Raw genomic sequence first — 13333 nt, forward strand, 5'->3', positions numbered from 1 at the left:
CACTGAGGAAGGATGGAGGGTGGGGAGCCCTCATTGAACATGCCCCGCCACGCTGCACCGCCACTGCACACGTTATGCATGCTGATCATCCAAGTCTCTTCCTTGCTGCAGCTTTCCTAATGTCACCCGCAAGCAACGGAAGCCCATCTTGACGACCGCTAGAAACGTGGCCTATGGGGCAAGGCCTAATGACATGTTGCGTGAGAATCAAACCCCCGGTTACTGTCTTTGAAATCATGATTTTGGGAATCGGATCTGCATGTTAAAAATTCGGAATTGGTGTCTGAAATCCCTGTAAGGATTGGGAAATACGGAATTGTTCAGATCTAGAAACTCTGAGCTCTCTTTTTGGACTCTGTCCTGAAGAAGATAGAGACTTGTTCCTATAATGTACTGTATTATTTATCCCTAGGAAGCGTAAGATGATGAAAGGTGACAAATGAGAAATTATCCTGGCAGCCAGAAAAGGCATTTATTTTGTAGGACTTCTGACTTTGGGACCAGACTGTGTATTAATATGTATGAAGTTTATAAAATTCATTAGACTCATTTTCAATAGAAAATGTTTACACTGTGAAAAGAACGTACAATTTCTAAAAATAGCTACATTAACGCAATGTGAAATATAAATCAAGTCAACGAAGTCATTAAGTTGCAGACAGATGTAGACCTGCAAATATTTCCCGATATGAAGGTACTTTAATCAAAACATGAAGATCGATTTCTTAAAATTCGCAATGATTTCTGTTTTCCACGGATGTACACGTACGAAAACTACATATAAACTTCGTTGAACTTAACAAATTGAATAATCTACGTCATAAGAAGAGATTTCGGCGTAGGAGCGGCTGAAATAAGATACTTCAGACAGCAAATAGTTTGGTGCCTCGTATCGTTTCAAGACATAAAACACGGATGTTGTTCGTGGTACTCACCGTCCAGCGGAAGATGAACGGCACGACCAGCTTGCCATTAGCGTGGTCCGGGTCTGCGAGGGTGAAGGAGCTGCCGCCGAGCACGGGGCTGGAAGTGTTGCCGAAAGAACAGGATCCGGTGGAAGTGACGTTGCTCTGGTACTCCTTGAGGCAGACGCGGAAGGACGTGCTGCATTGACGTGGGCAAGGCACCGAACTGTCGGGCCGAGACTCTGACCCGCAGCAGGCGCCCGACGCCAGCTCGCTCCGGTAGTTGGCAATCTCCAGGATCTGCAGCTCGAAAAAGCCCGACCCGCACGTGCACTGCAACGAGAATACCACAGTCATATCGAATAGCTGATCGATCATGTTTCTTTCCGTTCGAGTGTAAATGTAAAGGCAAAGTTTCCACTATGCATTTAAATGATAACATGCATTATAAATTTAATTTTCTAGCTTTCATGAATGCTTGGGCTTAGACTTAATGAAGTAGCGCATATTATTCTTCTTCTTCTTCAAGCGCCCTCTCAACGAAGTTGCAACAATTCTTCTGTTTGCTTCGACATTTCTACATTTCTGCTTCTTACAACTTGAAAATCGCTTAAATGATTCTCATTAATGTTGACACAAGGAAGTTTTTCTGTAATGTGTCGATATATTTCAATTGTGGTTGAAATCGGAGCACAATAACGAACACCCAGTAAAAAGGACTGAGCGTTTTTCTACGCGCGGATGTGATTGGTCCGTTAAATGTCAACTAGCCGCGCAACCACGTGGAAGAATCCTTCGCGATGACGTCATCCAGCCACACACCCCGTCCACATTTATAATCAATGACACCCCCCCACCGAAAATTTGATCTCATCCACAAAGGTCAAAGATTTATCAGCGTACCATAATTGTTATGCAATGTGTACACTTTCTAACTTATTGAACTCGCTCTTCATAGCTTGTTATAAAGAATATCATTAATGACACAAAACCTTATAGTTAGTTCTTTGACACCAAATACTTATACCGAAAACGACCTTCTTTGAAGTTCTTCTAAAGTCATTAAAGAAACAGATGCAGTGGTTTTCCTGAGATACAGGAACTCAGTTACTATATATTACTTAAATTAACATCGTATTGAAATGACAGATATAATTCATACCCAATACGTAACTTAACTAACCAACGATTACGGATGCATAATGTCGTTTAGAAGCGTCTGTGAATAGCTGGAATGCAAGGTTTTATCCCGTGTTAACCTCAGTTACACTTGCGCGATCAAATGTAGGCACAAGTTTTATAATATGCAAGTAGGCACATATGTACATGGGTGTGAAACTTGGTCTTTCAGGTTAAGTCAATAAAGTCATTGAGAGTGTCTGAAAACAATATCCTGAGGAAAACCCTGGGTCCAAAAGGGATGCAGTTAAAAACAGGAGAAACTCGCAAAATGAGAACTCTTCACCAAGGAGACCACTCGGAACATTTAGACTTGGTAGGAGAGTAATATTAAAATGAATCTTAATGAAATAAGATGGGAGGTTGCAGATTGGATTCACCTGGTGTAGGACACAGACCGTTGTCGGGCTGTTGTAAATACAGAAAAGTATCCTTTGGGTTTCATACATTTTGATTATCGGAGCGATTGTAAGAATCTTCACAAGTATTTTATTCCATAGGGATAGTTTAGTTACTTAAGTAAAAACAGTGGAATAGAACAAAACCTGTCTCGAAGGAGCTTCATAAACTACAAAAGAAACACTAGCATTAGTGCAGTGAACCTATGGAAACCAAGTCTAGTACTGGGAATAAAAATATATAAACAGTGGAACAAATTCTTGAATTCCTATTTGTTGGTAGGTTGATAGACAACGCCTCTGTCTCCTAGAAACAGGCCTGGGATTGATTATATCTGAAATCAATTATCGTTGGAATTGTGAGCATTGTGAAGTAGTCGTGCACAATAATTTCTTCAGTCAGGGGCTTTCGGATTAAAGCGGCTCAAGTATAACTACCACTATGACACTATTTTAACGTGTTTACGCGTACAGTAACAGGTAACATGGCGGACGACCGCATGGCGTTCATGAGAAGTGGTGGAGGAAATGCGTCTCAAAATGTTAACGTAACATTAGAATTACATGAATGGACCTAAAATGTAATGTTTAATCAGTTGGCAGTACTGAGTTCATAAAGATGCACGTGCTCTCAGAGGAGACTGTATACGAGAAAGTTTCAAGACTGTGTCAATAGAGGGCGAACCGGATGTAGTACGTATCGATATCAAATCCATAAGAGTAATGGCTTAAAAGCTGCTAATTCACTAAACCGAGAGTCCGTAGTGATATTACACTTCATTGTACCCGTTAAAATATCTACAGCATATGTACTAAAGCGGGAGTTGGCAACCTGAGACCAGCGGGGAGCATGTGGCCCTCGCAAACTTTTTATGAGGCCCGTCACATGATTTGGGAATTAGCCAATGTGAGAAGGGTAGAACTTATCTGCCATTGAGGAAAGCCCTGACATAGACATATCTACAGTATTTGAACGTAACGACAAACAATAATAAAAATGTTTTAATTAAACAAATAAATATAAAAACCTACTTTCAGCAAGAAATTATATAAAAAAAGTCAGTATGGATTTTTGTCTGTTGGTCGTGTTACGAGTGTAGACGCTCTTTAATAACAAAAGCTCCTTCAGTGTCTCCCTCAGTTCAGACCAGTTTTATTTTGCCGAAACTTCGTACGGCCCTACCTTAACAATGCATGTTACACTTCCAACAACTGCAAAATGGCGGCTGAATTTAAATGTTACGTAAAATCCGCGTAGGGTTTGAGGTTTTCACGGCCGTGTGTTTGAAGATGCCTATCTTCTGGGTACTTTCGCCGTGTAGTCTGGTAGAAGTTTACCGACGTTTCAGATGTCCCTTGTTACCTCCATAATCAGCTATAGAAACTGCCGTGATCGTGTTTCTAAAATGTGGTATGTATGATCTAGGCACCTTTAACCTACGGCTATGAAACCGGCATTTTTCTCTGCATATCAACGATATGTTGCATTATCAATAAAAATAAATTTGTCCCACAATCGCTTATAGTTTTAACTGTAACATTTTCAGCTTTCCACAAACTTAATTTACGAAGGAAACTAAAACAATACCGGTGTCCTAATAACGAAGATTTTTGGGTATAAATGGTTGAAAGTTGACTTTAACCAATAATATAGCACAAAAATAAATCTAATGAGCTGGTGTAAGTAACTTTTTTTATAGATATTTCATAATGGCCTCTTTCTATCTTTACAGACATAATATTTTACTCGAAACACTGGTTAAATTAAAGGGTAAGCCTACCCTGATATGTAACTTTCTCTGGCCAGTTCTGATTGCCGAATAAAAATGTAGCTGCTCTGCTTTCTGTAATCGTGATTACGTAATGCAAATGATGTGTTCGAGTCTCATCCATTTTAGAGCCAAGTCTACAGACATAAAGTGACTACAACGATAACAATAATTAGTTAATTTCATGCTGTATCTTACATCACAATATATACCAATTTTTTATTAGACTAGAATCATTAAACTTTGCACAACCACGACTTTTAACAAACTGTATTAAGGTGAACACTGATTGCTCTTGATTAAGCTTAAGCTATTTTCATAATAGGCCTGTTTTTTTAATATAAATAATACATGCGCTAACGTCTGAACTCCATTGTGCAAGATAGTCCATCATCTTATAATTCCCAAAGAGTACTGCTCCGTTTAGCCACATTTTGACAGTTTTTGGTTTTAATATCACAGATAACGTTCGTGTATTGCGTGCTAATTGCCACTGCGTTGGTAGGTTTTACAGTTACTCCTTGATACCGTACTTACGTGCCCAAACGGCTTTGTTATTAAGTCATAATTACACCTAGTTTAATTGCCTGCCTTAATTTTCCAGCCGTTACAGTTGCATATCCGTATACATACAACTGCCGACACAACCATAACTGTACAGCGATTAAAATAATGACGTATAGCGCGACAGATTTACTTTCTTTAACAACACTGAACTGTTAAAATGCTTTTATTTTAATCTTTGTTGATTTGATTTATATTTGTTCGTTAATTACAGTGTTTTCCTGCGTTGCATCCGTCGATACGTACCAAAACAAAGGCACTTCGTTGAAGAGTCCTTTGGATTGCCTGACGGACACAAAGCTAAGGAACAGCAAGGACTTTAAAAGCCACGGAAGCAAAAGATGGCGGCCACAATGAGTTCCTCTTACGGATGTCTCAGTCATCTAGGTGAGCCACAGTACAATCTTATGAGCTAACTTACCAGTTATGAAGTAGTTTGAAAGAATCATATTTTTGTTCGATTTTTATCTTATGCGAATCGATTAATGAGTCAGCAGGAAAAATAGATGTTTTTTAAAGATGTTAAATAGCAACTATTGTACAAAAGTAATCGATCCTCAAAGGATTATTTCCAGTTGATTTTTCGAAATGTTGAACGTTTTTAAGATGGCCGCCTTTTAGTGAAGCCGAAAATGCCCAATTTAGAGAAGTAAAATATTTTATTCTGATAATAAGCCAAACTGAATAGCAGGTATGATATTTAAAATCACACATAATCCTTCACTTTACCACACAGGCCCATTCCTTTAGATTCGTAGGCATGAATATCTAATAAGTTCTGCAGTTTAAAACTTCCGTTTGGAACGAACTGGTAGCTGATTGTTCGATAGGCTGTTAATGTGAAACATCATTATTTAGTACGAAACGAAGCATTAAACAGCGATAATACAAAGTAGTAAAAAGGAATTCGGATCAGGGCGAAGACCGCCAACAACATTCACGAAACACATAACTTCTTTGGTATATGCTTGAAAAATTTTACGTTTTGGATGGCACTCATGAAGTCCAGCACCAGCTGATAGTCCCTGTTCCTCTATTTATAAATTGCGCGGGGTCTGTTACCCCTAAAAATCCACCAAACTTGATAAAGACTTGTTTTGTAACGAAGCAACTGGTTTGCAAAACCGGTTAACTGTGATCTTGTGAATCTGTCTTTCTATCGGCGGTCTCTGTCACTCACCATTTCAGATCTAGTTGAAAAACTGTTTTATATCCCCATGAAACAGCAAGTTCATGAGCGGATGTTCCTTATCTGACAGGGCCCTACGTCATACACTACCAGAACAAGATCCTCCGACAGTACTTGTAGATCATTCTACCTGAAATAAATTTTGCTTTTATATAGCGAAGATGGCCCTAGGGGTTAATGTTTTTCAGGGGTTGGGAATCCTTTCAGCAGATCTGACATTCGACAGACCAAATGTGTTTATTACAGTCTTCGAATTGCATTGACGTATTATTTGCTGCAATGAGGGGTTTTATAATTTGAATTATTCTCCAAATATTATTAGGACGATAAAATTAAGGAAACTGCCATGTTCAAGACACGTAGCACGCATGAGAAAGTTACAAATTATGAAGTTGTGATCCTTTAAAATTGATCGGAAAACAACACGCGGGGATCCTAGGCGTCCATGGGAAGAAAATATGAAAATGGACCACTTATCTGGCTCAGGATGGGAAATAGTAGCTAGTACAAGAGGGCCCTATATTAAAGAAACATCAAGTTCCATAAAAACGGACAATTTTTCGAAGTCGAACGATTATCAATTTCTCAAGGAGAAGTCGCACAATGAATTTAAATAATTACTTATTATCTGCCGAATGCAAAAGATAATATAAATTTCTTTGTTGACAAGAAATGTCACAACGTTCTTATGAAATATCGCCTCTCTAAAACATAATAAAAAAAATTCATAAAATTTTGTGTGACTTAATCCACATAGGTTGATAAAGTTATAGGATTGCGGAAGCCGTGATAATTATGGCGAAGTGGTGTAAATGTCCCAGGTCATGTTAGGCCTAAGAAGAACTAGGGAAAAAGGAAAATCAAATGAGAATGCATGTATATCGAAAGTGGACAAAGGAAATATTTATGAGGAGCTTTTTTCCCACCTAAACTCGAACAAGCAGTTTATAAGTTGGCAAGGCAGGATACTGGCAGCACAAGAAAATCCTAAGTCTGCACTGGTCTAGTTAATTAGGATTAGTCTTCTGTCGCTGAGAACCCACCGGGTGGAACTAGCCCCGGCTGGAACCCCACGGTGAGCCCCCTGCTGCTCCCGACCTTTCCCCCAAAGCCGACAGAAACCAGATTACGTGTCAACCAAAAGGAAACCTTTTGTTACCCCCTCCCCCAAATATTTTAATAAGGCTGTGTTTATGTATGTTTTGAATGCAAATCAAACATTAAAAAAAACTTCAGGTTTTACAAATTTTCTTGTGGTTGCTTTGCTGTAGTTGGGCCAGCGGTTTCGAATATGCGCTCCAATGTCCGCCATTATCAACACCCTCGGTTCATACTTTACATTAAACTAAGGAAACCCTCGTAGAAATGATTACAAAAAAGATAAATTAAACGTTTATGTTCCACAATTTTAGTTTATGTATAGTTATAGAATGTTCCATGCCTCAATTTAAGGTAATATTGCATGTGTGAATTTTATTTAAGATATTAATGTGACGGGGCGCAGACACCTGTATTTTCATTACAGCTTGAACAGAATATAAGATTTGTACTTCAATTCGTGAGTACACTTCTTAGGTATAATCTCTTACATGAATTACGTACCAGTATAAGAGACACGTAAAATTTTCCCCCTCTGTCGACGTTGGTCTTCTGGGTTGTTACGCCGTTTAGGCTTGTAGGAAGATACAAACGCTTTGTAAAAAACATCAACCCGGTATATGGAGACAGTCAGTATAGTGACTAGCTACGGGCTGGACGACCGGGGTTCGATCCCCGACGGGGTCAGAGGATTTTTCCTCTAGCCTCTGCGTCCAGACCGGCTCTGGGGCCCACCCAGCCTCCTCTACAATGGGTACTGGGGTCCTTTCCCGGGGGTAAAGCCGGCCGGGGCGTGATGCTGACCACTCACCCCCATCTAGTGCCGAGGTCAAGAAAGAGAGGCGCTATACCACCTCTCACCCCAAACGCCTACATGGCGTATAGTGGGACAAACTTTACTTTTTTACATGTTTCTATTTTCAGAAATATTAGTATTGTATTTAATATCACGTTAACACGGCATTATAACCCAGAAGACCAATATGTACATCTTCACAGGAAATTTCCCTCATCTGTATGTATCGATATAAAATCCTAACCCTATAAGAATGCACGCAAATGATAGCAAAACATAACACATTCTGAATAAAAATGTCAATGATAAACCTGTGTATGCGCGTATTAGGAATTCTAATTATGAAAGATAAGATATTGCCTTTTATAACTATGACGTGCGAATATACAACTTCTTATAAAAATTCGCGGCACACCTGAAACCTTGTGGCGACTCACCTGTTGCGGAACATTGCTCTGGGCCGTGCAAAAATTTATCAGCTGGATGACATCCCTACATTTTCGGTTTTATAAATCTGCAGCAAGTGATTAATTAAAGGTACGTCGTACATGATGATCAAATCGAGGACGATAGAACGGGAGAGACACACAGCACACACCTAAAGATGACCAGTGGATATAAAATTTTACTGAGCAAACTGTAAGGGAATAAACTACTTGAGAAACCAAAGCGTAGATGGAAGGATAATTCTTATTCGATAATTTCTTATTATGCGGCAAAGTCTTTTTAAATAGAATTGATAAAGAAAAGTTCTTACGTTTGTTATGTCTAAATTATTCTTACGCTGAATTATATTTTCATCCTTTAAAATAATTTTACTTCTGTAGTTTAAAGGGATTTTAAACATGCTGTCTTCTGCATCGTTGCGCCCTATATTCTGGTAGAAGTTTAGTGACACTCATCGTCTGATAATGGAAGCAGCAAGGTCCCCTGAAACGTCGGTAAACTTCTACCAGACTACACAGAGCAACAACCCAGGAGACAGTCATCTTCAGACTCACCGCTGTGAGAACCTCAAATACTACTTATGCCACTTTTTCATTGTCTGCTGAAGTTAAGTTTTGTATAACGGAAATTAACAAAAACAGAAGAAAGGCCAAGTACAAAAACTGCCATAAGTCCCCTTTCTTTCTCAGTCTGGGTGATTATACGTCTTTGTCCACGTAATTAGGTGTGCATACACATCTTAAAAACCAGTCTAATGTGTGATCTTTTTGAAATGCCGTATGTAAAATTATACAATTTATAATTTATTTAAAGATGCTTGCGCAATTGCACACGTTAAATTGCGTCGTTAAATGGGATGATAAAATCTGAAGTACATTAAAGACGGGAATCGTGAGTAAAATCTCAGTATTTACGTGGAGGGTCTGAATAAAATTATGAAGAGTCTCAGTAGGGATAGAAGGACTTTAGACCGAGAATATAATCTGGGTGTTCTCTGATATGAAGCTGGAATGCTAATCACTGAACCGCAACGTTTATTGACTTGGTAAAACTTATTAAACATTTCTGAAGAAAACAAGACATTTAAGAACTTATTTCCGGTAAATTGTTAATAGCAAGCTGTTAACGTAATAGCTTATACGAGACCTAGGCGTTTAATTTTATGTTTGAATAATTTTATGTACAAAATATGTTTAAATTCAAATTAACGACCCGAGCGGTCTCGTCAACTACGAGTTCTGATTTTGAATTAAAAATCCCTAAAATAAAATTTAATTATAAGAAATAGGTTCGTTTTAAAACTAAACATATATGAAAATATTATCACTACAAAAATGTTTGTTAAACTGCATATTTGAACATATTTATGTCTTGTTCGATGAATAAAATATACCAAATCATTTTAGCGTTCCGTATTCTGTTGTTATTGTGTTGTGACATACGCCTATGCCTAAAGAAATAGACTGTGCTGTCTCTGACCAAGGATAGAATCAAACCCGAAATCTTTTAAGATATTCTAATCACTATTGTTTAAATTAAACCAAAAGTAAATTTGTCAATATAATGACAATCAGTCACCTGAAAACAGGACACAGGTAACTCCAGAAATATCTTGTTGAGGTCTATATCAAATATACAAAAGTCAATGGGAATGAGTGGTATAATTCAAAATAATCTTTATCACACATTTAAAAAAACGCAGTGCAGGTAGTTTAGACTAATTCGACTTGCAGAGAAGTGGTTATATATGTAGGTTGAGAATTCTAGCACTATCTCAATTTTTTTTTTACCTCATCCATTTACAGAGATGGGAATTGACAGCATCTAGAGATATCCATCAGAGATGTAGTCGTGAGGCGGTATTTTCCTCAGTATATGCCTTATAAGTACAACAGCTGGGCAAGATATAGACGTCTGATGCAATATAAGAGGTCTTGTCTGGAAGTCCTGTTACAGAATTTGATTTTGATTGGCATGGGTTTATAAATAAATGTTCATCCTGAGATGAAGTTATATTTTTTAAGCGCTATTATTTTATTTTATGGCTGTGAAGATACCTTAAAGTGTTTTCAAAGAAACAGAGTTGACAGCAGCTACCGCTGTACGCATAATTGTGCCATTTCTTCCAAATTTTTACAAGGTGGCTCAAAATATGTATTTCATGGAATAAATACTTAAGAATTAAATACATTTAACTATCTTATAGCTATTGTTCATACGCCTACTTTTATGACAATGCATTGTACTAAATATAAAATACACAGTAAGGTAACAAGACTTGTAGTTAGACCTAAATATTGTAGTGTTATTAAAAATGGTAAAACTAGTGGATGAAGCCGTTATTTTCTCAACAAAACGTTAAAAAATCTTCAATAAGTTAAAACCTGTATTCTACTGACCACAGTTTTAACGCATCCATTTGCTTTGCTACTTCCTGACTACATAAGGCTATAATCCAATCATGTCATGATATAAGTTGAATGAGAGTCCGTATATAATGGATTATATCTACAGCCCAATAACTTCCAATAAGTACCAACTGCAGTATTTAGCTGAATCTTTCGTGAACAATTCTTTCGGTGGTATTCATTAACATTCAAACACACGTTTCTGCCGTCCACAATACTGAAGAAAAACGGCTGATTAAAATATTAATTAGCGTTTTTGGTTGTACCCGTTATTCTACACGAGCAAGGGACCAGTTTGGTAAACGAATAACAAATACTGGTCCATAAATTTTAAACCTCGGCACTAGTAAGTGGTCAGCTTCTTGCCTCTGCCCTGGGAAGAAACTCGGTACCCATTGGATAGGAAGCTGGATGTAGCCCAGAGCTGGTCTGGACGTTGCGGCGATGATTAATTTCCTGTCCTGCCAGAAATCGTGTTCCGGTTGTCCAGCATGGAGCAAGTATTGTTCTACATGCTTTAAATTCTGTTAACCATGTGACCATTTCTGCCAGGCGAAATATTTTTGTACTCTTTTCTGCAAAACGATTAAGAATGAAAGCCCAACACTATGCACCGTGAAGATTTCTGTCTTCAGGGTTGTTGCGCCATGTAGCCTGGTAGAAGTATACCGACATTTCAGAGGTCATGATGCCTCCGTCTGTCCTGATGACGGAGGCAGCATGGCCCCTGAAATGTTGGTGGACATCTACCAGACTACACGGCGCAACAACCCAGAAGAGAGAAATTTTCAGACTCACCGCTGTGAAAACCTCAAATCTTACACTATGTACCGTCTTTAAATAACTAACTCCATGAAAATGAAAATGAGTCCTTGTGAAGCTACTGGTACGCCCAGATAGTCAAATTCGCCACATTTTATGGATCCCAAAAGATCATTATCACGTGCACAAAATCTCGTCGCCAAACCCTATCCTAAGCCAGATGCATTCAATCCGCACCCTACATTCCTAGTTCCTAGAGTTTCATTCGTGTCCAAACAAGCAGAATAACCAGCCTTGTTGCAGGAAGAATGAGAGTGCTTGAAACTTCTTCGTCTGCAATATTCCGTGTTTCGGCTTCGCCTCTTAATTCGTCTTTTCCGAGATTTATTCGTCCTTTGGACCAGCACTCTAATGCATATTCAAATATCCTGTTGTAATTAATTCGCTGTACCTGTTCTTGTACTGTCTCAGAAAGCGACTTAGAGCCCGGATGAACTACATCTTCTACGGCAACCAGAGAGAACCAAAAAAAGTTTGCTAAAAAAATTCTGATCCGGTTTGAATGTTGGGGGTTGTATCTCACCCACATAAAGTGTTAGACGTACTTATTTGAATCACAGAATTCAGTTCTATAGAAGTAACTGAAGAATATCTAGAAATATAAATAAGATACTAAAATCTAACTTTTATTATCGATGTTGGTCTTCTGAGTTGTAACGTCGTGAAACGTTTCGGAGAAACACGCTGTCCTTATCTTCAGCCCTGAAGATGAAAGCAGTAAGTTCCTACGAAATGCCGGTGTCCATACGACGTTAGATCTCAAAATGCCAGACCTTAGCACCACATTCCAGGGTACGAAACTTGGGCTTTAAACCACTGCAAAATTAAATACAACCTAGTATTTTCCATAAGATATGTCGAAGAATAAAATGGTTGGCTATTACACGACTATTATACATTAAATATCTGATTATTATTCTACAGGGACACGTTTTCAAGTCTTTGAATAAAAAATGCATTGTTAAGTGGGCCAGGTTTTCGGGAGGGGGGGACCACCAAGTTCGCTGAGACGATAAATTCCCACTATTCATCATAATCATCACGACCGTCATTTCTTACGTAGGAGAGTTTAACAATAACACCCGATAAAAGAAGAAAACAGCAATTAATTTAGGTTCTGTTCGTCTCAAGATCTTAAACACGAAACCCATAGCAAGTGCAGGCAGGCTTTACTAATGATCCTCCAGCCACAAAACAAGAAGATAAAAGCGACCATTAACTTAGCGAACCCGTCTTAGCATCTGATCCAGTGGCGGGTCTTCGCACTTGCGCATGTCTCTTGTTTATGTACAGAAGTAAGAGATACAACCAGAAACGCTAATTAATATTTCAAGCGTCCCTTTTTATTTCCATCTGAACAGCCTAGCAGCATGAATAGTTCAATCTTGATTTAATTATCTGTGAATAGTACAAACATACGTTGCTTGAAACTAATGGTGAGCATTCTACGAAATGTACATTGAATTTTTTTGAAAGAAATACTAGAATGTGTAATTGAGTCTAGTGATGGAACTGACGAAACAATAAATTACATGCATACTCATATAAATCGTGGATTACAGCTTTGTATATCACAGATAAACTTTCTCGCCCCGCACCTTCGATCGAAGTGATTAATGTGTAGACGAACTCGTTACTTAGTATTCAAAGATTACGTAAATGGAAACTGTTCAGGTATTTAAAGCGACGTGTCCATACTGATGTAAATAGTTCTGCGAATAAGACAATTGACAGACAAGTAAGACAGTTTAAGTAATG

At 38.3% G+C, this 13333-nt stretch overlaps 1 protein-coding gene and 1 long non-coding RNA gene across 3 annotated transcripts in view; one reads left to right on the forward strand and one right to left on the reverse strand.

Annotated features, from left to right (window-relative positions):
- LOC147873892 (uncharacterized) overlaps positions 1-6386 on the forward strand; it is a 191397-nt gene extending 185011 nt beyond the window's left edge. For both annotated transcript variants that reach the window (XR_015535112.1, XR_015535113.1), the window contains exon 4: positions 5030-6386. This is a non-coding gene — a long non-coding RNA (uncharacterized LOC147873892). The remainder of the gene's footprint in view (positions 1-5029) is intronic.
- The window catches only part of Ser (protein serrate), a 248246-nt gene that overhangs the window by 211108 nt on the left and 23805 nt on the right, over positions 1-13333 (reverse strand). Inside the window, exon 2 of the mRNA XM_022066038.2 lies at positions 936-1238. Within this exon, the coding sequence (XP_021921730.2) occupies positions 936-1238 (303 nt within the window). The remainder of the gene's footprint in view (positions 1-935; positions 1239-13333) is intronic.

This window comes from Zootermopsis nevadensis, unplaced genomic scaffold, assembly GCF_977971745.1.
Source record: "Zootermopsis nevadensis isolate Lab colony 2312 unplaced genomic scaffold, Znev_1.0 Znev_ptg000013l, whole genome shotgun sequence".
Classification (NCBI taxonomy): domain Eukaryota; kingdom Metazoa; phylum Arthropoda; class Insecta; order Blattodea; family Termopsidae; genus Zootermopsis; species Zootermopsis nevadensis.